Below are 24968 nucleotides of genomic sequence, written 5' to 3'. Positions count from 1 at the left end.
TCTCTGTGAGTTTGAGGCCAGCCTGGGCTACCAAGTGAGCTCCAGGAAAGGCGCAAAGCTACACAGAGAAACCCTGTCTCGAAAAAACCAAAAAACCAAAAAACAAACAAACAAAAACACAAAAGTTTAATGTAGTAAGTAAAAATTTCTGATAAAAGTTTCTGATATAATTATCTTTAAGTTGCCAGAGTTGAAGCATTTAATTCTATCATGTAAGATTTACTGTAAACTTGCATGTTAATTTAGACTCACTTCTAGCATTAATTCTAATCAAGAATAATTTCAATATTAAAAAAACTCAGCTAAAAAATATGAAGATTTTTATGTTTTGTGTTAAAAAACAAACTAAAGCACAGGTCTTATGATATTTTGGGATAGTGTTATTTCTAAACCATCTTCCAGGACCTCTAAAATTATAAAATTGAATAAACACTGGTTTACTTTGTGGTTAAGGCTTCAGGTCCTATTCCTATCTATGCCTGCAAGATACTCTCTGCCAAATGATAATTTATTAGACAGAATAAAATCTTAGGTAGCAGTGTTCTAAGTTATTTTTTCAGTTATCAAATGTAAAACTCCAGGCTAGAGTGGTAACTCAATGATTGAGTACTTGCTGCTTTTCCAGAGGATCTGGGTTCAATTCCCAGCACCCACATTACAGCTCACAGGTAGTTGTCTATTGTTACTAATTTCTTTTATATTTATTTACTATAAAACTAAAAAACAAAATATAAAGTAAAAACCTGAGATGGGTGGCAAGCAACTACAAAAAGGCCGGGCCGCCGCCACCACTTACTGGCTCAAAAAGGACTGTGCACCCTACGCTCTGCCTCTCCTCAAGGTCACATGCATCTCCAATGAAAAGCCCATCTCTTGAACCAAAACCCTCCTCTCAATTGGCTAGCAGACCAGTGACAAAATTCCTGTAACATTTTTTCCTTTTTGTCTAACATAGTAAAACTATATGTAGTAAGAATTATTATCAAGTATTATCCAAATAGAAAGGGAGGGTAGTAACTTTAACAAAAATGAAACTACATACAAGAACAATTATCAAGTAAGAAATACGTTTGCAATGTCAGTTCATAAGTAATTGACAAATTTATAGAGATTACTCCATTAGCTGTCTTCTTCTGAAGAGTCCGAAGTTTTATACCTAATACAATTTTGCCAAGATTTGGGAGAACTGTAGCTGTCTAGTCTTCAACCCCATCAAAGACCTGAGAAGGAAATAATATTACCTGAATAAGCAGGAAGTGCAAGCAAGAGACTTCCAAAAAAATATGAGAAATAGAAACAGCTGGCTGCCTAGACAGTCACCTAAGGTTCCTCTGCAACATTGGGGCATCCATCTTTGGCCTATAGGCCTAGCATATCTGACAGACGTTTTTTCAGAAGTAGGAAATTTTGAAGGACTGTCCTACCCTGTCTTGGCAAAGTTCAGCAGTTACATTTGTGTCCTGCTTGTCAGTTTGGACAGCGTACTGTTAGCAGTCGAGGAAAGGGCAGTATTTTGCCCTAATGGCTAGCTTCTGCCACAAAGAAAGCAAACTCCCTATGGACTTCCTTTGATGTCTATCATCTTCCACTGAAGTAGATCAGTGGGTACCGCTAGGAACAGATATGTCTCATGTCGAGAAATAATCTGTACCATTAGGCCAGATTATTCCTTTTCAGATGGTTCTCTCTTCTTTTTTCAATGCTTCATTTTGTCCAAAGGTCTTTAGATTCCTCAGGTAGATGTTTTTATTTTCCTGGAAAGACAAAAACAAAACCCTGCCCTGACCCTAATTAGGTGAGTTTTCCTTTTCATGAGGTTGAATCATCATATCAGTTTGTGAACTAGCACTTCTCCTAAGCAAGGCAAATCAAATCTTCAATTTTGATGGTATCCATAGCTTTTCTTCTCCTGTGGAAACAAAAGCAAAACCTCTTCCCCAAAATAATACACAACCTGGTTTCCATTCTGAAATCAACACATCTTTACAATATACTGGCTGATTAGTTCAGTGGTTTTTTTCTATTATCCAATATCTCTCTGAAGCGTTTGTTCCCTTTTCATTAGCATTAAAAAAAATTAAAGTCAATAAAGTATTGTGTAATCTGTCTCTGGGGATCATTATTACACCTTTTTGTTTACAAAACATATCTTTTAAAGTGAGATTAATTCTATAAATGCTTGTCCTGTAGGATTGTGTGGTATTACCTGTAATATGTTTTATGGGTTTTTTTTTTTTTTTTTTTTTTTTTTTTTTTTGGTTTTTCGAGACAGGGTTTCTCTGTGTAGCTTTGCGCCTTTCCTGGAACTCGTTTTGTAGACCAGGCTGGCCTCGAACTCACAGAGATCCACCACCTTCCTCTGTCTCCCGGGTGCTGGGATTAAAGGTGTGCACCACCACCGCCCGGCTATGTTTTATGTTGAAATATGCAAAAAAAAGGTGTTTCATTTTACTAGAGACATATGCTGGAGCATCGTCAGTCTTAATTTGTACAGATATTCCCATGATGGCCATAAATTCTAACAGATGTATAATTATAGAATCAGCCTTTTCAGAACTCAAAGCAGTTACCCACTAAAATCCTGAATATGTTATCTATGGTATGGTGTATATATTTTAATTTTCCAAACTGAAAAATCAAACATATTCATTTGCCAAATTTCATTTCTTTGAGTACCCTTTGGGTTAATTCCTGCAGGTAGTGGAGTCTGGTTATACAAAGAACAAGTAGGACATTTCCTTATAATTTCCTTGGCTTGTTGCCAAGTGGTAGAAAACTCCTATTTCAAACCCTTGCTATTATTAACATGGGGCTTCTTGTGGAATTCTTGAGGCTTCCAGCACATTTCCTAATAGCTGATCAATCTCATTATTACCTTGTGCTAGAAGACCTGGTGGACCTATATGGGATTTGATTATGTGTTATATTTATGGGATGATACCTATCCCTGATTATTTCCTGTAATTGTATAAATAACAAAGTTAACTCTGAATCATCAGGAATAAGTTCAGTGGTTTCAATATGTAAAACAACTCTTTCTGCATACTGAGAGTCAGTAACTATATTAAGAGGTTCTGAAAAATATCTAACAATGCCATGAGAATAGCATATAATTCTGACTTTTGAACAGAATCACAAGGGCCACTTTACTTAAATTTTCTGATTTATAACCTGCTTTTCCTGATTTATTTGCATCAGTATAAAAGAATGTAGAGGATCCAGATATTGGTGTTCTCCACACAATGTGAGGAAGGACCCAATTTGTTCTTTTTATAAATTGAAGTCTCTTGCTTTTGGGATATTTGTTGTTAATTTCTCCCAAAAAAAAAATTACTTTAAGATCTTTGCCAATGTTCATTTTCTATCCATAAAGAGGAAATTTTAGCATTAGTAAAAGGTATCACAATTTCTGCTGGGTCTATTCCTATTAACTGATGAAGTCTCAATTTTCCTTTTAAAATAAATTCAGAAACCTTTATTAAACAGGTCTTTCTTTAATTTTTCACTCTGTTTGTGTGGTAAAAGTATCCATTCAAGAGTATTACTTTCTCTCTACATAAGAATCCCAATAGAAGAATAGTTGAAAGCTAGCTAGGATACAATCAAGCTCTGGATACAAGCAATCCACATGAGCATCCTGTAATTTTTTTCTATACCAGAGCCAATTCTCTTTCAGATTCAGCCAATAGTTTTCTTGGACTATTTAAGACCTTGCCATCTTGTAAGGTTTGAAATAAATTACTTATTTCTTGAGTTGTTAATCCACTTCTGAGCCGTAGTCATCTAATGTTTCCCAGTAATTTTTGAAAGTCATTAAGAGTCCGCAATTGACTTTTCCTGCTTTATACTTTTTGTGGTTGAATTTTTTTGTAAGCCTATTTTATATCCTAGGTAATTAACAGAATCTCCTCTGTATTTTTTTCACGCTCAATTTGCAATCTCCAGTAAGACAATATTTTCTTAACTTCCTTAAACATTTCTTCTAAGGTATCTATGTTTGAATCAGCTAGTAAAATATCGTCAATATAATGGTAAGTTAAAGATTGAGGAAACTGTTCACAAATTATTTCGAATAGAAATTGTACAAAATATTAGCACAAGGTAGGGCTATTCAACATCCCTTGTGGGAAAATTTTCCACTGATACCTTTTAACAGGCTGTGAATTATAAGTAGACACCATGAAGGTAAATTTTTCTGTCCTGTTTTTGTAAAGGTATAGTAAAGAAACAGTCTTTTAAATCAATCACTATAATAAACCATGCTTTAAGTAATAGAGAAGGCAAGGGAATTCCAGGTTGTAGAGAGCCTATCAGTTGAATTTATTTATGGCTCTCAAGTATGTCAACATTCTCCATTTTCCAGATTTCTTTTTAATGACAAATATAGAATTCCAAGGACTGGTTGATTCTTCAATATGTTGAGCATTTAGTTGCTCCTATACCAGATGTTCTAATGCCTGCAACTTTTCTGATGTCAAAGGCCATTGTTCCACCCAGAGAAGTTTATTAAAATAGTTAGCCATTTTAAAGGCAGGGCTTTTGGCACCTTCGATCACCAGCTGTTGTGTCCTGTTTATGTACAACCTGAACAGTCTGTGGCTGCTCTAAAGAATACCTTTAAATACTTCTCCCTGAAGCATTCTTTCTTTTATAGTTTGTTTCTGAGATTGGAGGAACGTTGATGTGTGTTTTCCACTGCTGTGGTAACTCATGTCCCCAGAAGTTCACAGTTATGTTGGACACATATGGTTTTCACCTTCCTCTCTGTCCTTCAGGTCCTATGCAACCGACCCATCTTGTGCTTTGTCTCACCTGAGATAAAGTTCCAATACCTAGAAGCTGAGTGTTTACCTCCTGAAAAGTCCAACTAGGTGCCAAGAATTTCGTGCGATTATAGTTACATCTGCCTCTGTGTTTACCTTCGATTTTAATGCCTTTATCTGTATTGTTAACTTTGGTCTTTGACTGTTTATAGAAGTTTGCCAAAACATTTGTTTTATGGTTTCCCCTGAAATTTTTGTTTTATCTTCTAAAGCTGTTCTGTCATCCAGAGCAGTATGTTTTTGTTTTGTTTTGTTAATGTAGGCATTAGATTAGGTCCTTTAATTGCTCTGTGGAGGAGTTCCCCCGTGGAGACAGGAAATGACTGAACCAAATTTGACATGGGGGCATGCAAGAGGTCCCCCACAAGGCATTTCCCAATGGCAAAGGGTTGGTCACTTGTTCATCTGCATTCATCGGTTCAATGTCAGCCTTTGCCACGCCTACTGCATACTCTGAAGGCTGTGGCCTTCTGTTTGGGTTATCTCTAGAAAAAAATACGGTTTCTAGGAACTCCCTGCCTACAGTCCCTTTTTAGACCTTGTTTACCACAATTAAAACAGCTGACATTTTTATTTTTCTTCAAGACTAGAAATTACCTCTCCTATCCAAGTATCATCATGGTTATGAGATTCAATAGTGACTGTAGCAGATCCATTCCTCTTTAGGTGCTGATCTTACCTTTAAAGGCACAATTACCCTTTTGCACTGTGAATTATCATTTTCAAAAGCCAGAGAATCAATTAATATTCGTCTAACTTCTGGATCTGATATTCTATTTACAACTGAAGTCAATCTTTGCAAATTCAGTGAAAGTTTCTATAGGGCCTTGTATAATTTTAGTAAATGGCTCAGTCCTCTTTCCTGATTCTTGAATCTTGTCCCAAGCATTCAAAGCTGCTGTACAGCAGAGGGCCAAGGTGTGATCATCAAATGTAATCTGTCTTTCCACTTCAGCACAACAGCCCTCACCAAGGATTTGATCTTGGGAAATCTCATAACCTCTCACCCTACCCTGCTGCTGTTCTACTGCCCTAACTTCAGCTCTCCACCAGATATTCCATTGTAACTGAAGACCAGCTTCCAATACTGCTGTAAGTAAATCTTTCTAGGCTCGTGGAATAATTCTGTTCTGAGTGGTCCATGAATTTAACATCTGCTTCACAGAAGGTGAATGCATGCCAGAAAGAACTATTTCTTCCTTAAATCTCTTCAAATCTAACATTTCTATAGGATCCCAGTTAACTTCTGAATACCCTTGGGGATGGATACCTATCATCTGGTGTCATACTTGAATGGTAAATGGATAAATTAAAGTTGGTTTTCTAATCACCTTGGGCTACTCCAATCTAATTTCATAATGTACCGATGAGGTTGGTTTTCCTCTAAATTCTTCTGTGTTTAAGTATTTTAATTATCTGTTTTAATAAATTTTTCTAAAGCTTGTAACTTTTCAGTCAAAATGGTATTTTCTTCAGTAATTTGTAGGGCTCACATATTATGAGTAGTAATCTTTTCTAAGGCTTTTATCTTTTTGAATAGTTTTTCTAAGGTTTACATATTACCAGTCACCTTTTTGCTCTTTATCTGTAAATATTTCTAAAACTTTTATCTTATCAATAAAAAATGTATTATTCTCTTTAGTAATTACTTGCAAGGTTTGCGTATTTTCAGTAGTAGCCCTGTACCTTCTAAGGCTTGTATATTTTGAACAGTAAGTTTTTCTAAGGTTTGCAGGTTATGAGTCTTTTTTTCTTCTTTATTAGTAAATGTAAATATTTCTAAAGCTTTTATCAGTAAAAATTGTTATATTTTCCTTAGTAATTATTTGTATAGTTTGTATATTATCAATAATAGACTTTTCTAACGCTTATATCTTATCAGTCAATTTATCATATAAGGCACAGTTATCAAACATTTTAAGGTTAAAATATAATTACCAGGCTGATAAATAATTATGACTGACATTGTATTAATCTCAGCTAAGTTTTTCTATTTGCATCCCATCCATAGGAGCAGTGAACAGGGTCCTGATTCCCTGCATTATATTCCCAACTTTTAACATGGGGAAGTTTTAAGATTCTCTTTTCCACCTTCTTTTTAAAAATTCTTATTTATTTATTTTAATTGATTTATGTATTTAATAACCTAGTTTATCATTTAAAAGTTCCCAAGTGTCTTACCAGTTCCAGTTCCGTTCCTCGGGATTGGGTTGTGCAGATGTAGTGATGATTTTTGACCAGGAGGTGGAGCCAATGCTGGGCTGTGCAATGGTATTCAGATGTAGTGACAATGTTTGACCAGCAGGTAGAGCAAGTGTGGCACCAAGGCAAGCTGCACTGACTCACCACTCTATTATACACTGACTGCCCTCAGGCTGGTGCCTACCCATGGTGACTGACTGGGTTGGGGGCATTTGGTCAACCAGCTAGGCAGAACTGGCTCAAGGGGCATGGCTATGTTACAAACACCTTGACTTTCTTTTTCTTGCCTGCTGCCTGTGAGCTGGCGGCAGCAGCTTCAAACTTCCAAGTCCTGAGTGGGTCTTGAGACAAGCAGAGGTCAAATCCAGCTGAGCTGCCTGAGAACCCTCTCCCCCAACTCAGGAAAGCAGGCCAAAGGGGTTGGTGGAAGGGTGCACAGTAGTCCAAGTGGACGTGCTTTTGCGTGTTTAGCAAGGCCAAACGTTGGGTGTCACAGGTTACTGATTTCTTTTACATGTATTTATTATAAAACTAAAGAACAGAATATATGATAAAAACCTGAGGCAGGTTGTAAGCTACTGCAGAAAAACCCTGCCACCGACGATTCCGGGCCCCAAAAGGATAGAGCACCCTGTTCTGCCTCTCCTCTCCTCAAGTCCATCCCCAATGAAAACCCCACCTCTTGGACCAAAAAAGCGGTCCTCTCAATTGGTGAGCAGACACTAGTGACAGAATTCCCTGTCTGTAACTCATTTCCAGAGAACCCTATGCCCTCTTCTGGCCTCTGGGCACCAGGCACACAAGTAGTGCCCAGACATACATACAGGCAAAACACCCCCACACATAAAAACTTTTTAAAATTTAAAACTCTCTCAAGGACTTAAACATTACTTGTTGGCAGTAGATAAGTCTACTACTTTAGTAATGTGTCTCCATGTTCTATGCCACAGCATTTATTAAATCCAGAGACTGCTTATCATTAGTTCACTGACTCTAGAACCTTTCTATACCAGCATCAATTCACCAATATTGCCAATTCCAGCTAGGCCAATATCTTTATATGCATTCTCACTACTGGTTCTACTACCGTGGACTAGATTAAAGGCAGTATTAGGTCTCATTTGATATAAGTAGTATTGGTAGGTTAGCCAAAACCACAAGTATCAAAAAAGCAGATTAAAGGTATCTATACTTTTGCTCCCAGATATCCTGGAGTTTCTGCCAAGTTGTTGCCTTTTTAAAAATTCTATCACCATCATCATCATCATCATCATCATCATCATCATCATCATATGTATATGGGTGTTTGGGCTACATGTGTATCTGTGTACCACATGATTTCCTGACCCCACCCCCACCCCCCCGAGGCCAGAAGAGGACCTTGGATGTCCTGGAACTATAGTTAGAGACTGTTTTGATGATGTGCAAATTGAGGCTGGAGGACTATAGTTGATGATGTGCAAATTGAGGCTGGGTCCTCCGGAAGAGCAGTTAGTGCTCCTTACCTCTAGGCCATCTTTCCAACTGCCTCTAAGTTTTCTTATAACCAATTTGTACTAGAAAAATGCATACTCATTCTAAGATTTGAGCTCATAGTATGTGGCAAGAATTTTCTGTGTGCTTAATATTTAAGTGTATCCAAATAATAACTTTTGTTCCACAACTTTCAATAAGAAAACTTAGTGCTAGAATCTGGGCTCTCAAGGCCAAGTTCCATCATAGTATTTCAGAACATAACTGTATTTAGAGGAGACTGGAGCATGACTGTCAATGCATATGAGATTTCTTATTTTCAGGTAAGAGTGACGTAAAAATTCTAAACTTTGTGGTAATGCATAATCCTACAAACATATTAAAAAGCAATGAATTACTTCCTTCAAATGAGTAATCTGTATGTAGATTATCTTAATAAAAAGCAGTTTCTATATTTTTGCCTCATTCTAATATCTATTACAATATATGCTATAAAATGCTTCCTAAGATATAAATATAACCAACAGACAAAGAGAAATCTGAAAGTCCTAATATAAGCCAATAGTAGGATGATAAAAACAAAGTCACTTATAAGCCAGAGATGACAGACAGTTAAAGGGCCCTTACTTGTTGGGTAACAATGACCAAATAAGCAGAAACAAAAAGATTGAACATGACCTCTAAATAATTTCTTCAGAAAGACTATTCAAAATAATCTTGAAATGCAAAGCTTTGCTTCTATACATGAAAACATGAATGAAGTCCTCAATAATATGAGCACTTACTCATCATACTCGATATGATAAATAACGTCTTCATCAGCAGCAACAGAGTCTGAATTAGACGTAGAGGGTACATTGTCCAATTTATTTGTGTTCTCTTTGGAATTATGATTTACATTTCCATTAGTCCTTTTATAAGAATTGCCATTCTTCAGTGGAGTTTTGCCACGTGAATGTCCATCAGAAGCTCTAGTAACACTATGTATATGTGCTTCAAACCAAGCACCAAGGCCGGCATCTCTGGCATCCACCAATTCATTTACCTAAAAAAAGTTTAAAATTAGTTAATGAAGCTTAATTTCATCTACTGCTTCAAAAACTTTAATATAACTCAAGTTATTTGAGAGTTATTATGGTAAACAATATTTGTTGCTACTCATGTTTGAAATGCTTATAGATTAGATCATAGCTATTCTTTTTAGATTTTATTGTACTATCTTAATGTTGGTATTTACTAATATAAAAGTTGAACTTCTTCCCAATTTCCTTCGATGAAGATGTTTTAATTCTTTCATGCCCAGTCTACACTCTACTTTTGAAAACAGTAATTATGTACGCAGGAGTCAGTAAGAACGCCGCCATTAGAGAACCAGCACTTTTAGTTATTAAGACATCAATTTGTTCTATTAATTTTCTCATAACCCCCAAAATAACTCACACAATCAGTCCAAGAAGTTAAGTGAAAATAAGAATTATTCTTGAAATTGAAATTATAGAAAATGAGAGTATTATTCATAAAGATCAATGGCAAGAGTCTGCTAAATTAACGTATACAAATTGGAAAAAGTTCTGCCATGGATTAGTAACTCACTAGGCAAATATTCCATTTATCACTTCAGAGAACAAAGATTAAAACATAAGGAGAGAATTATAAAACATAAGATTTCCAGTAATGATCCAGACCTAACCAACGACTTTTACAAACAGAAAACAGTGATTAAAATGTATGTATATCAGAATTAACAAAGAGGCAGGTTTAAAAAAAATCCATCTACTACCTTCTGCTAGACTGGATTTGTAATAGTTTAAATTTGACTTATCATGGGATATCTTATTTTTTCCTTCTACGGTGACTGAAAAGTTTTGCTGGCTATAGTTGTCTGGGCCAGAATCTGTAGTCTCTTACAGTCTCCAGGACATCTGTTCAGACCCTTCTGGTTTTTACAGTCTCTATGAGAAGTCAGGTGTTGCAGAAACCTACAGCCAAATTATCAGGCCAAGAGAAAGAGAGAGCCCAAATTGGAGATCTCCATTCCCTCAGAACTCAAGGAAACCCGTGGAAGAGTGGGAGGAAGAAATGTAGGAGCCAGAGGGTCAGGACACCAGGAGAACATGGCCCACAGACATCAACAAAGTTGGGCTGATAAGGGCTCCTAGAGACGGGAGCAACAATCACAGAGACTACATGGGTCTGCACTAGGTCCTCTGCATATATGTTATGGTTGCTAGCTTGGTGTTTTGTGGGACTCCTAACAGTAGAAGTGGGGTATCACTGACTCTTTCATCTGCATCTGCTCTTGGTACCCTTTTCTTCCTACTGAGTTGCCTTGTTATGAGGGTATGTGCCTGTATCTTAATGTGTCATGTTCAGTGGATATCCCTAGGAGGCCTGCTTTTTTTCTGAAGGAAACAGAGTGGATCTGGAGGGGAAGTGGGGGAAGGAACTGGGAGGAGCAGAGGGAGGGGAAACTTCGGATGTTCTGAAAACAAGCAAACAAAATATTTTTAAAATGTGAGGACATTGGTAAGTGGCGGAGGATTTTTTTTTTTTTTTTTTTTTTTTTTGCTGTTGTTTTTTCAGGTAAAAGGAGAGAAATCTCTTGAACTTTGCTTTGTTACAGTCCTTACAAAGAAAACCTGAAATTGCCAATACATGATCATCATCTCATCAATCTAGCTTTCCCTTGAAGCAAAAGAGACTACTTAATATAATTCTAACAGATAGTGCTGTCTAATTTTTATTTTCAACTTGACACAACGTAGAGTCACCTGGAAGAGAGAAACTTGATGCAAAAATTGCTTTAATCAGATTGGCCTATGGAAATGTTGATTGATGAGTGATGTAGGAAGGCCCAGCCTACTGTGGGAGGCACTATCTCTAGATAGGTGGGTATAGGATATGTAAAGAAGCTAGCAGAACAATCCACAAACCCAAAGAAGGTAAGTAACAAGGAGGGCTCAGAAAGAGAACACACAAATCTCTGTGGGAAGGGGAAATTAGAATAGATATTTTGGGTGGACTGGGGACAGGAATAGGAGAGATCAGGTTGGGGAAGAGAGGGAGAAGATGGGACTTGGGGGGCATTTCGGGGTGAGGTAGAAACCTAGTGCAATGGGAACTCCCAGGAATCTATGAGGATGATTCATAATAGAGGGACTTCCAGTGGAGAGACTAGGACACCAACCCAGCTACAAAACCTTTGACCTACAATTTGTCCAGCCTGCAAGATGTGCTGGGGTAAGAAGGGTAGTGCTGAGATTGAGAGAGTGGCCAACCAGTGACTGGTCAAGCTTGAGACTCATGCCAGAAGAAGCAGCCCAACCCTGACACCGCCTGTAGAGCCAGGACCCAGAAGCTGGATAACCCAGAGTCCTAGGATAGGACCAAACATGACTGGCAATGAATGAATGAATGAATGAATGAATGAATAGATGTGTCAATGAAATGATTTCTAATTATGTTCTGCTATATTCATAGATCAGTGATTAGCCCAATCATCATCAGAGGGGCTTCATCCAGCAACTTATGGGAACAGATCCAGGGACCCACAGCCAAACACTAGGTAGAGTTCAGAGAAGTCTTGGGGGAAAGGGGAAGGAAGGATTATAGGAGCCAGGGGGGTTAAGGACACAAGAGGGGGAGGAGATTGGGGGATGGGGTGGGACTGGGAGGAGAGGAAGGGGAACTGCAATTGGGATGTAACATGAGAGAATAAATTTTTTAAAAAAGAAAGAAAGCTAACAGAGAAAAAGCTAGAAGTAAGTCTAAGTGGCCTTTTCCCATGGTTTTTGCTTTAGTTCCTGTTTGAGTTCTTGTCCCAACTTTCCTCAATAACAGACTGTGACCTGGAAGTGTAAGTCAAATCAGTTCTGTCCTCTCCAAGTTGCTTTGATCAATGTTTTATCACAGCAACAGAAAGCAAACTAGAATACAGATGGTATAGCTTGGAAAGTATGGTCTTAAAAAATTTATACCCGCTGGGTGTGGTGGTGAACACCTTTAATCCCAGCAGGTGGATCTCTGTGAGTTCGAGGCGAGCCTGGTCTACAGAGCAAGTTCCAGGACAGGCTTCAAAGCTACACAGAGAAACACTGTCTCGAAAATCCAAAATATTATTATTACTATTATTACTTATATCCACATGTGTCAGATAGTATGTAATGTTTTTTACTTATGTCTGCCTAATCATAATGAGCCTATCAATTATGACTTTATGAAGAAACAAAGGCATCATTAGCTTGTTGTAGGCAAAAGCTAACAAGATGTAAATCCAGATATTTGAAGCATCTTGACCCTGAAATAAAGTGTGGGTTTCACCATAATACTAAGCAACTTGTTAAACCTGACAAAGTACGTAAATATAAATTTCAAAGGTTAAGTGATAAGCTCAGAAACATACACACACACACACACACACACACACACACACACACACACACACACACTCACACTCTTAAATTTCAAATCACCAAGCTGACATAAAAAGGAGAAAGTACAAGTAAGTCAAACAGTAATTTGCATCTTGGTGCAATATTCAACCAAAGGCAATATGCAAAGTGAATACAGGAGCAATGAAATAGTTTGAAAGACAAGGTTTAATACAACATAAGAATGAAGCTTTAAGGAGAAGAGGGAGGGAGGGAAGGAGGGAGGGAGGGAGGGAGGCCAAGGGAGAGAAACAATAATCACCACCACCACCACCACCACCACCACCACCACCACCGTTACTACTAATGGTCCAGTAGGTTAGGTATAACAAAGAATCAAAGATGGAACATGCTATTCACTACATAAATTGATTTATATATTAAATGAATAAGAGACTTATTTCTTCCACAATTGTAACTGACAAATTTAAAGTCAGTCTCTTGTAAGCAACAGAGCTAAAACAACAACAACAAAAAAATAACCAATGCTCAAGTTTGTAAGAATAAGTATTCACTCACAGTAAGCCAAAACATAGTGTTTCCTTTAGCACACCAACTGTATCATTCTAACAGGGAATATAGTATATGGTTGACAGTAAAACAACAGCAGTAAAAAAAATACACCCTTAGCCTCAAGTGTGGGGCGGGATAGTGTAACATGTAATCCTAGCACTCTAGAAGCTTAGGCTAGAAGACCCTAAGTTCAAAGCCAGCCTAGGTTATACAGGAGGAGCCTGTCTCAAAACCAAAATAAAGCCAAAAAAAAAAAAAGAAAGAAATAAAAAAGGCTATAAACTACATTATACTACTATATTACTACATGGATAAGTAAGCAGTCAAAATGAAATGCTAAAATTCACCTAGCAGTATTTAAAAAACCAGCAGATAGAATATTTAGATAACTTAAAACAAAATTTATTCGTTCATAAAGATAGGGATTGTTATTAGAGTAGAGAAAAATCTACATTTACAGCTAGAAACTGAAGTTTTATTATCCTATTCACCATAGCAAACCATTTACAACAATAATGCATATAAAAAGGTAGCTGGCAGTGCTTTTAAATTCTGAATATATTATAAAATACGTAGACCTGCTACAGAGAAGTTTAAATAGGTTAAATTGCATGCAGGAAGTAAAACTCTTGCAGAGCCTGTGTTTTGATGACAGTTCAGAAAATTATTAAAAGACAAAATCAATATAAAAACAGAATACTTTCATGATACTCTTCCAAGTAACTTAGTAGGAATGAAGACCAAAATAATGAGAAGAGAATGGCAAAACTTAAGAGAGACATCTGGCAGCATGCTCTTGTAACCCCAGCCCAAGAGAGGCTAAGGAAGAACAATGCCAGTCTGAGATACATAGTGAGACCCCGTTTCAAAACATGAAGCTACAGCATGACAAAAAGAGGAAGATAATGTAGGAGTATAAGTGTTCAAAGTATAGCCACATGATTTTAATTTACAGTATTAAAATGCAAAATAGAGATGTTAAGTGTTATTTTAAAAAAATTTCAATTCAAGGCCACAGAGGCAAAGCAGCAGGTTTGGTCAAGAGGTAGAAAAAAACTAGGAGCAATCACAGCCCAGTGCCTTTACTATGTCTACTCTGGGAAAAAGCAAGGAAAGAGAGATAGGGCAAATGATCTAAGATTATCAAGTATGAATGCGTCACAATGGGCCTCAGGCTATTGGAGAGGTATCTAGTTGTCTAACACCATGCCATAAATGATAAGAACAGAAGAATACTGTCTTAAAGTATGTTTCAGAGAAAGGAGGGGTGATTAGGATACGGACTCTACTGTATATGAAAGGCATGCTTTCTGACAATGTATTGATTATTTCTAGGAATTCACAAAACAAGAAAGGAATTCTCTGGTCCTAGGAAAGGGAGTCTCTCCCCAGCCAGTAAGGTTTTTTCACAAATGCCAAAATATAAAAAAAATGAACAATATTTTATATAATTAAAAACTCCACAAATTTGTATGTTAGAAATGAACAGAGTTGTTTGGGACTAGAATTTGGGATGGAGTGGAAAAGTCACTCACATGAACCTGTAAATTTAGAGCTGGCCTTAATTCTTACAAACATACAGCTGTAAGCACCCAGTGTGGTTGTACACACTTGTAATCCCATGAGGTTTAAAAAAGAAAAAAGGCATACATGTCCATTTGCAATTTGAAAGACAAAGACATAAAAAGCTTAAAAAAAAAAAAAAACCCAAAACTTACTTTCTTGTTCAGATGATCAAAGCCAGTGTGTGTATGTGTGTTAATAAAGGGATCACAAATAAACCTTCTTTTGAAAGAAAACATTCAAAGCGAAGTATAAACTCTGCATGACGATGGTATGTGCCTAAAATACAAGTTCTGTCAGTACTGAGGAACAAAAAGTGCAAGGTAGCCTGGGTTACATATTGAGATCTTGTCTCAAAGTATAGAAAATAAGCACAAAAGCACATATATACACATATATGAATATAAATATATATACACACATACATATATAATCTCCACATATAGAAAAAGCCACCCATATTTGATATTTAATTAAAACCACTAACTTTTTAAAAGAAAGATAGAAAAACTGAAGCATGAGAAGCAAGGTAACTAAAACTTAGATAATACAAAACAGCACGTATTAGAAGGATTAATGCTTTCTCTGAATGCATCGCTGGTACTAGGCACTGAACCTACACATATAGGCAGGTACCGTACTACTGAACTGCATAATTACATTTTTTTTTTTTTTTAGAAAAAAGACCTCCTCACTGTGTGCCCATGCACTGAACTTCCAATTCTCTAGCTTCAGCCTCCTGAACACCTAGGGCTACAGATTTGACCACCAGGCCTAACTCTTTGTTTTGTTTTGTTTTCTTTTTATTTTTTCCTTCTTTGTCTTTGAGGGTAATGGAGGGGAACACGATCTCACTGTGTCGTCCAGGCTGCCTGAAACTTGTGATGTAAAATTCAGGCTGGCCTTGAACTTACAATCCTGTTAGCCTCCCAAGTAGCTCGGACCACCAGATACATTTCTAAACACTTTCTTTGTTCTGTGTAAAACACAGTTCTGCAGATAAATCAGCATTCACATCTTTGAAAGGTATAATCTTGAAAAAGTTATTTTGTCCCAGTCTCATACTTTTGAAGTTTTAAAACATACCTATCAATGCATTTGAGAAATTCCAACCCAGTAGGCATGTAATGTGCACAGATTGTCTTTTTTCACTAAGCATCAGCATATAAAACTGATTCATTAAAACTCGGCAATCTTATTTTCCATCATCTGTTCAGTAAACATTAGCAATTTTTGATTATATAAGTACTTCCTTTAATAATTATAATATGAAATCATTGCTGTTTTTACAATAAAGTATAGACATGAAACACATTTGTCCTCAAAAGACATAGAGTGAAGGGCCAGGGATATGCCTCACTGAGTAAAGCACCTATGAGACCAGCATGAGGACCTGAGCTTGAATATCAGGAACCCATATAAAAGCTGGCACAGTAGCACAGAGCTGTAATCCCAGTGCTCCTATGGTAAGATGGGAAACAGAGACAAGGGAACTCCCAGAAGCTTGTGAGCCTGCCAGCCTGAAGTATGTAACAGTGAACAGCAAGAAGACTATCTCAAAGGCAGAAAAGAAAGACCAACACCTGAGGCCGTTCTCCGACCTTCACACGTGCCATGGCACCTGCACTTAGGCACATGAACATACACATACATCCGGTATAACATAGAGCTCAAAACATATAAAGTGAAGTTGGGAACATGGGTTTTTCCAACTCTAAACATGACTCTCTCATAATATTTAATTGAAAATACAAATTTTAAAAATGCAATATGCTTCCATTTACATAAAACTCAGAAACAGCTAAATTAGGATTGCATAAACAGGTTCAATGTTAGTAAGCTGTTAAAAATTGTATAAAGACCACAGAAAAGACTACGATAGATGTTTGGGTAACAGTTTCAAGAAAAGAATATGGCGTTAGGGTTGAGAAGGAGGGCTCAGCAGAGAACTCACTGTTCTTCCCAAGGACTCAAGTTATCTTACTTCAAACACAGATATACAACTGAGTGTGTGTGTGTATATATAATTAAAAAGAAAAAGAAAATGTTCTAAGAATATGAAGTTACACTTAGGAAAAGGAACACAGGGAATTCTTGGGGGTATGCTATTCTGTTTGATCATTTGGGTAGTGTTTAGAAATATTTACTTTATAGTATTTCAATAAACTGTTCTTTGCATGTTACTATTCAACTTCATAACTACATTGTACTATAGAAAAATAGAGGCAGAATATACTAAAACATCAACACCTTTACATAGATTATTTATCATTTCCCTTTTTTCTCTATTTCCCAGTGAACAAAATGACATGCAAAAAAATTAATTACTAGACATTCAGCTAAATTTAAGTGTTTAGCATTTTATACACATCATTTGGACTGGATGACAACTATTTCAAAGATAGAAAGATACTTGAATCATAGAAACTTCCCTTATTCACAAATCAAAATAAATTAACCAACTCAATTATCAAAGGCCCACCATGTTTCAGAAAATAAATGTATTCATAACCTAGTTTCAGTGATTCGATACATGTACAATGAATCCTCGCTCCTACCCAAACAGCTCCAGGTTCTTCAAAAAGGATTGGTAATAACTAGCTCCTCACAGCAACATGCAGCAAACTGAAAGGCTGATCATGTATTACTCAAGGTTAGCAAATAAGGCAATGAAATAATGATGCTGAGTAATGAAAACTTCATGCCAGCTTTAAAATTAGTTTGAAAATTCACCTGCTCCTCTGGTCCAAACAATATCTAAGTCAAAAGGAAGAGGGGAAAGCCACAAAGCACTTTTAATTATAGAGAGCTGTACACTGAAAAGAGGGAACCTAAAAATATGCAAGGTATTAGATTATATTCCTAGCACTGTCACCCTCTCCCCCTTAAAAAAAATTCTTACAAAAGAAAATGATATAGACCCCCACACACACATATTCAAGAATATGGGAAGCTTCTGAATTGTTTATTTGTTTTTGAAGACAGGTTCTCACACTACATAACCCTGGCTAGCCAGAAACTCCTTATGTAGACCAGTTCAACCTTATGCTGTGCTCACAAATCCATCTGCCTCTACCTCTGGGATTAAAAGTGAAGGCCACCATGCCCAGGTACTTTCCTAACTCATCAAAATTTCATTAAAGAAAAGAAATTCAGAAATAATAAAAAAGTAACAGCTTTTTCCCCAAGTGTACTTTTGTATGTATGAGTGCTTTGCCTGTTTGTCTTTATGTGCACCACGCGCATACAGTTCTCACAAAGACCAGAAGAGTGTGTCAGAACCTCCTGGAATGGAGTTACAGATGGCTGTGAGCCACCAAGTGGGAGCTGGGAACCAAACCCAGGTCCTCTGCAAAATCAGCAAGTACTCTTAACTGCTAAGCCACCCTTCTAGTCCCAAGTAGTAGCATTTAAAAGTATTTTCAGTTTACCTACAAAAATTAACAATTAAATTCTCAGGAGGTAGAGCAAAATATCATCTGTCTACTTCTCTGTCCCTAATACCTAAACAAATGTATACTAAATATACAAATATTCATGGATTAAATGAACTATCCAGAAATAAGCACTTCTAAAGCATTAGACAAAATTTCAACAATTCTTAATAGTAATTTCATTTTAAACTGAAAAGGAAAACAAACTCATTAGCTTCTGCTAATTAAATGCAATTTTAAAATATTAATAGTATGAATACCACAGTAGCCTATTTAGAGTTAAATGCTAGGTCCACATTGTTCCTAAATGGAAAAACTAGAGTAAATTGCCCTGTAAAAGTTAATACAGCTAATGAACAATTTAACTAGAATTTGAAATGAGCTTTGACAGTGAAATCTCTTTTTGCCCCAAATGGTCAGACCATGTAGTAACAAAGTTAAGATACTTAGGAGCTATATTATATATTAACATAAAATATATGAACCATTAAATAAAGCCAGACAATGGTACAAAGAGCCTGTAACACCAAACTTAAGCGTGATAAGGCAAAAGGTTTTCAAGTTCAGGGCCAACCTAGACCAAATAGTGAAGACTATCTCAAAACCATCAAACTAGTTGACAGTCAAAGCATTAACATGGAAAGTAAGAGGAGAAACCTGCCAAGCAAACTTGTTTCTTATGAAGCTCTTCTCCGGTAATCTGGAAAAGAGGAACAGAAGTCTGCTAGAACAAAAGAACTGTTAAGTACATAAATGATTACTGTTTCTTCTATGAAAGTAAGTTTGTCTCTTCACTGCCTTGAAAAGCAGCAGCTTCTGACCAAGTGTGATGATGTGCATCTGTAACACCAGCATTCAGGAGGGAGAGGAAGGAGGATCTGGATTTTAAGACCAGCCTCAGCTATAAACTGTTTTTACACAACTGAAAAACAACTGAACAAAAAAAGCCTATAATGGTGTCTCTATCATTCCACCCCTCTATGGGAGAAAAAAAGGTTAAGAAGGGGGCTGAAGAAACAATTCAGCAGTTAAGAGCACTCCTGTGCTTGTAGAGGATCCAGTTCTGGTTTTTAATATAAAAAGGACAGCTTACAACAGTATGGTGATATTTTATTTGTACTGAAATGTAATTTTAATTTTATGTTAATAAAGTTGCCCTGGGGTCAGAGCTATTAGAGCCATAGCAAGAGCGTGGTGGTTAGAAGAGCTAGGTAGATTTCTGTGTGTTCAGGGATACAGCCAGTATTGGAGACATACGCCTTTAAGACCTGGAGGGCGGTACTTACAGGCAGTGATGAGGCAGTCATGTGGTTGGGTTTAGAACCAATGAGAAGGCAGAACAGAAAGACTATTTAAACACAGACAAACAGAAAGTAGCTCTCTCAGGGAAGTTAGGAGCACTGCAGGAGGTAAGAATTTATCTCTGAGCTCTGACCTCTCGGCTTTCTCTTTTACATTGGCTCTGTGTTTCTTATTTTAATAAGACGATTGGTTACATCTACACAACAGTCTGTAATTCCAGTTCCAGGGTTTCTGATGCTGTCTCCTGGCCTCAGTGGACATTGCATGCACATGGCACACATACGTACATGCAAGAAAACATTCATATTCATAAAATAGAAATAAAAATTCTTTTTTAAAAAGGTAAAAGGTAATAATTAAAGTTTAATGCAGACTTCAATAGTGACATGTATTCAGATATATATCTATATAAATTAGTATGTGCGAATATATACATTTACAAAATATTCTTTTTTAAAATTTCCTTGCTCAGTTCAAGTCTTTTGATAACCCAGGAACAAGGAACAAGTACACCCACAGGGACTGAGAAATTGGCTCAGTTGGTAAAGTAGTTGCTGTACAAGCATGAGAAACCAAGTTTTGATGCCTAAAACCCTTATGAAAAGCCACACACAGTGGTGCATGCCTGTAACCCCAGCACGGGTAGGGAAGTGTGGGGAGAGAGCACAGAAATAAATGAATCCCTAGATCCAGGGAGTCTGGCTGGATCAGTGGGCTTCAAGTTCAGTGAGTCAAAAAAGCAAGGTTGATAGTTACTAAAGAAGATACCCTACCTCAATCTATAGCCTACATACATGTATGCATGCTTGCTTGCACATACATAATTAAATAAAAAACACATAATTAAAAAATACTTTTAAAATGATTATTTAAAAATTTATTATAATTTTGACTAGGCAACATTTCCCTAACCTTTTTTTAAGTAGTTTGTTTCCAACTACCACTACACATGTAAATTTAGATTATGGCAAGTGTATTTATTTAATATTGGAGCACTATTCTACTTAAGAATTTCATAAGATTAGCTGGGCATGGTGGCAGGCACTTGTAACTCCAGTGCTTGGCATGGGGCAGGAACAGGTAGATTTTGCATGCTTGCCACCAGTCAGCCTACTAGACCACTTGGCTCTAGACTTAGTGAGAGACCCTGTCTTACAAAATAAGGTTGAAAGTAATGAGAAATACACCCAACACTGACTTCTGGCCTCAATACACAAATGTACATATGTACATATACACACATGTACATACAAACCCACATAAACACATATGTACACTCTGAGGAGGAGGAAGGAAAAAGAGAGAAGACAAACCAGTGCCTCTTAGAGAATGTCTTGTTACAGGAAATACACAAGGTGACTCTGAAACATCTTACAGTACCAGAAAACAGAAAGAAACCTCACAATAACAGTATAATAAGGAGACACAAGGGCCATGTTTTAAAAAATGACCAAAATATAATAAATAGGTGAGAAAAGACAAATCTCCCATGTTGATAAATTCTTTTTTTCTTTATACTCTGTCCTCAAATGAAATACACAACTCCCTCTATATTCAACATAAGCTATACATAGTGACTCCCTCTCAAAGAGTTCAGTATGAAATAGAAGGGAAAGAGAAATTAACAGTGGAAAAACTTGAGAAAACAGTAACTCAGCCAGGTGATTAACATTAACAGTATTAGCAAAATTAAACTCCTGATGCAAAATCCAAATTATATTTAACAGCATGTTAATATTGCCAGCCCTAAATGAGATATGATGAAGATAGCACTTTACACTTCTGTAAACTTTGTCTAAAAACAAATCTAGTCCATTGATGAGAAAAATAACGTCCTGAAAGAGACAAATTACAAAAACTTCTTGAGCAACCCTTACAGTTTCCAAAGTAATATGAATCTCTGAGTTCCATGTCAACAAAGGGTACACAGACAGACCCTGTCTCAAAATAAATACATAAATTAGGAAGTCTAGGAAAGTGTCACAGCCAAGAGCCCGAGGAGGTAAGATGCCATATCCTGGGTGGGAGACTGGAATAGAAAAAAAGATATTAAGCAAAACCTATAGAAATATGGTTCACTTGTTATAACAAATGTGTCATACTGATATAAGACATAACAGGATGGACTGTGTGTATGGTATATGGGAACTGTCTGTACAATCTTTGTTATTTTACTATAAACCTAAAACTGCTATGTCCTGAGCTACATGACTATTATGGTCTGAATATGAAATAACCCCAAAAGACCCATGTATTAAATGCTTAGTCAGTCCCAAAGTGAAAGCACTACTTTGGGAGGTAGTCTGTGAACTTCAGTTGAAGGAAGCAGGTCACTTAGGATGTACCTCAGAGCATTATACCTTGTCTGTTGCGGAGTATCTGTTCATACTGTGTGAAGATGTGTCACTGTGACTGGTTTAATAAAGAGCTGAATGGCCAATAGCTATGCAAGAGAGAAAAAGAGATGAACTCAGGATGACCTAGGTGTGCCAGAGATGCCAGTGAGACACTCAAGAAGTCGGGCATACAGTACAGAGGAGAGGTAGCCAAGCCATATGGCAGAACATAGATCAATAGAGACAGGTTAATTTAAGTTTTAAGAGCTAGTTGGGAGAAAGCCTAACTTTCATAACTAATAATGGCCAAACTTTCATAATTAACAAGTCTCAATAAGTCTCCGTATTGTTATTTGTGAAAGTCCAACTACATTTGGGGTCCAACACGCAGAAAGTAAATCCACATAGGGCCTGAGAAAGCTGAGAAAAAAGTTCCAAACACCTGGTGATCATGGTCTCTCAGGTTAGGCTTGGGGCTTCCAGGGTACAGAGGCACAAAGGGAGTAAAGCCAGCCACCAGCCCAATGTGCTAAGCGGAGACTTGAGGTACTGGGTAAACACACAGAGGGAAAAAAAAAGTCCAGGCTGAGAAAACCTCTGAATAGGTTACAGTGTGCTTGGAAATGTACATAGGTGCTGAAGAAAGAAAAACAAACAATGGATATAGACAGTCATAAACTAAATAAATACTTCAAAAAAAATAAAATCTCTAAAGAAAGAGTAAAGTAACATATGCTGTTTTTAAAAAACCACATAAGGATGGGAAATATGTAGAGCAACTGGATCCTGTATGTTACTTTGCTGACTTTAAATTTTTTGAATGTTGATAAGTGAAGGGCAAATGCTACTGAGACAATGGATTCTTTGGCGGGGGCAGAATGCAAAATTAAACCAATGTATTTTAAGAATGTCTTAATTTCAGAATGGAAGTCAGGAAATATGTTGCATTGAGGGAGAGGTTTTGCCTTTTTTTTTTTTTTTTTCAAAAGCTATGGATTTCTTCAAATTTAGTAAAGATCAGATTTGATTGGGGGAGACCTCCTGAAAAATCTTGGTTGCAAACATGAAGAAAAAAAAAAAAACAAGAAAAACTACAAGACAAGTAACATACATGTTGATCCCTCAACATGGGAACAACTCGGAGACTGCATGAGACATGATAAATCTTGTTGGCTACAGAGTCCTCAAGACAGTTTGGGTATACAGTCCAAACAAACTTATAAAGTTGACAGATGCCTTTTAACCACTCAAACAGAACAAAAAACATCTCTACCTGATTTATGCATACCGCATATCCCATACTTGTGTTAATGCAGATGTGTGAGTTACCTTTAAAAGTTTGTGTGTTTTTAGAACAAAAGGACCAGACACCAATGAAGACAAATAGCCCAGGTGATCTAGCCTCTAAGAATGCCTCTGTTGCAGTTTCGTCAAAATTCTGCATCCAGAACAACTTCAAAGCTGCGAACTGAGATGGTCCAGCCTCATAGACTACTCCAGCTAGGACTTCAAATAAGCTCTGCACTTTCCCATCACACAGAGACTAAACAAAAAATAATATAGCTAGCTCTCCCAGGACTTGACCATTATCTCAATTTTCTCAGGGTTCCCTAAAGATGCCGTCACCTCCAGACAGCAGGAAGTCATTTTAAGAACACAATACCCACATTCCCAAGAGGTGGGGAAGGTGGTCTTTGGTCATTCATTGGGTTATGGATGTTTTATCATTGTTTATCAAGTTGTTATTGGTAATGGTCAGGGGAAAAAAACTAAACAAAAGTAGGTTAGATTCAGGGATCTCTTTCTGAAAAGGAGGGATATGGGAATGATAGGATAAAATGCTAGATTACTGAATCTACTTTTAGACTAAAATGCAACTACTAGTCTCAAATATTTTACACTGGTATGGGCTTTTGTATATCGATACCAATTCAAGGTTATTTTTGTTATAACATACTATATATATGTTTCTACTCTTGTTTAAGGTATTGTGCCTAATCTGCTCATTTAAAAACGTAATGTAAAGTTCTAGTCCTTAAAAGCTATTATTACAAACTGTTTAGGACAATTAAGAAATGCAGGTTAGTAGTTATCTTTAACAAACTTGTAGTCATGTTAGGTGTGTTTTCAAGATTAAACAGAGATATATGTTAAACAGATGGTCTTCAAACACTTCAGACACCTACAGAATAATCATTTAAGATGTTTTAATAACATAAGGCTTTTCATGATAGTGAGACTCGTCTGTTCCTAGCAGCACAAATCTACTTCAGTAGAGGATGATAGATATCAAAGAATCTCCATATAAAATTTGCTTTCTATGTGGCAAAGCTAGCTATTGGGCAAGAAATTGCCCTTGCCTCCAGGCCTGTAGGCTGAAGACAGATGCCCCAATGTTGCAGAGGCACCTTGGGTGACTGTCCAGGCAGTCAGCTATCTTTGTCATTTCTATAATTTGGGAAGTTGTTTACTCTGCACTTCCTGTTTACCCAGGTAATACTATATCATTCTTAGGTCTCTGATGGGGTTAAAGACTAGATAGTTATAGTTGTTTTCCTTGTTACCAAATTCAGAAAAAAAAAAAAATCACAAAAGTAGGTGTAAAGTTAATAAGGTTAAGAAACATAAAAGCTTAAGTTGTTATCTAAGATGTTACAAGGTCTAAAAAGATATTTTTACGATGATAATACAAGTTATGAGAGAAAGTGGTTTAGGTACAACACTTTGGACTCACCAAGATAGGATAGATTAAATCGAGTATTTTCTCCAAAATTGTCAAATACAAATGGACTGGAAATTGTGAATGTAATTCTTACCTGATAATTTTTCTTATTATATATAATTTTACTGGTAAGAGTTAAAACCTTCCTTTTTATTTAGACAAAAAGGGGG

At 36.8% G+C, this 24968-nt stretch overlaps 1 protein-coding gene across 1 annotated transcript in view; it reads right to left on the bottom strand.

Annotated features, from left to right (window-relative positions):
- Positions 1-24968, bottom strand: part of Uhrf2 (ubiquitin like with PHD and ring finger domains 2) — an 87210-nt gene that overhangs the window by 44753 nt on the left and 17489 nt on the right. The window contains exon 3 of the mRNA XM_028894679.2: positions 9284-9543. Within this exon, the coding sequence (XP_028750512.1) occupies positions 9284-9543 (260 nt within the window). The remainder of the gene's footprint in view (positions 1-9283; positions 9544-24968) is intronic.

The sequence above is a fragment of the Peromyscus leucopus genome, chromosome 1 (genome assembly GCF_004664715.2).
Source record: "Peromyscus leucopus breed LL Stock chromosome 1, UCI_PerLeu_2.1, whole genome shotgun sequence".
NCBI lineage: Eukaryota > Metazoa > Chordata > Mammalia > Rodentia > Cricetidae > Peromyscus > Peromyscus leucopus.
Note: the sequence above shows the minus strand (reverse complement) of the source record. Positions and strands in the feature narration are given on the sequence as shown.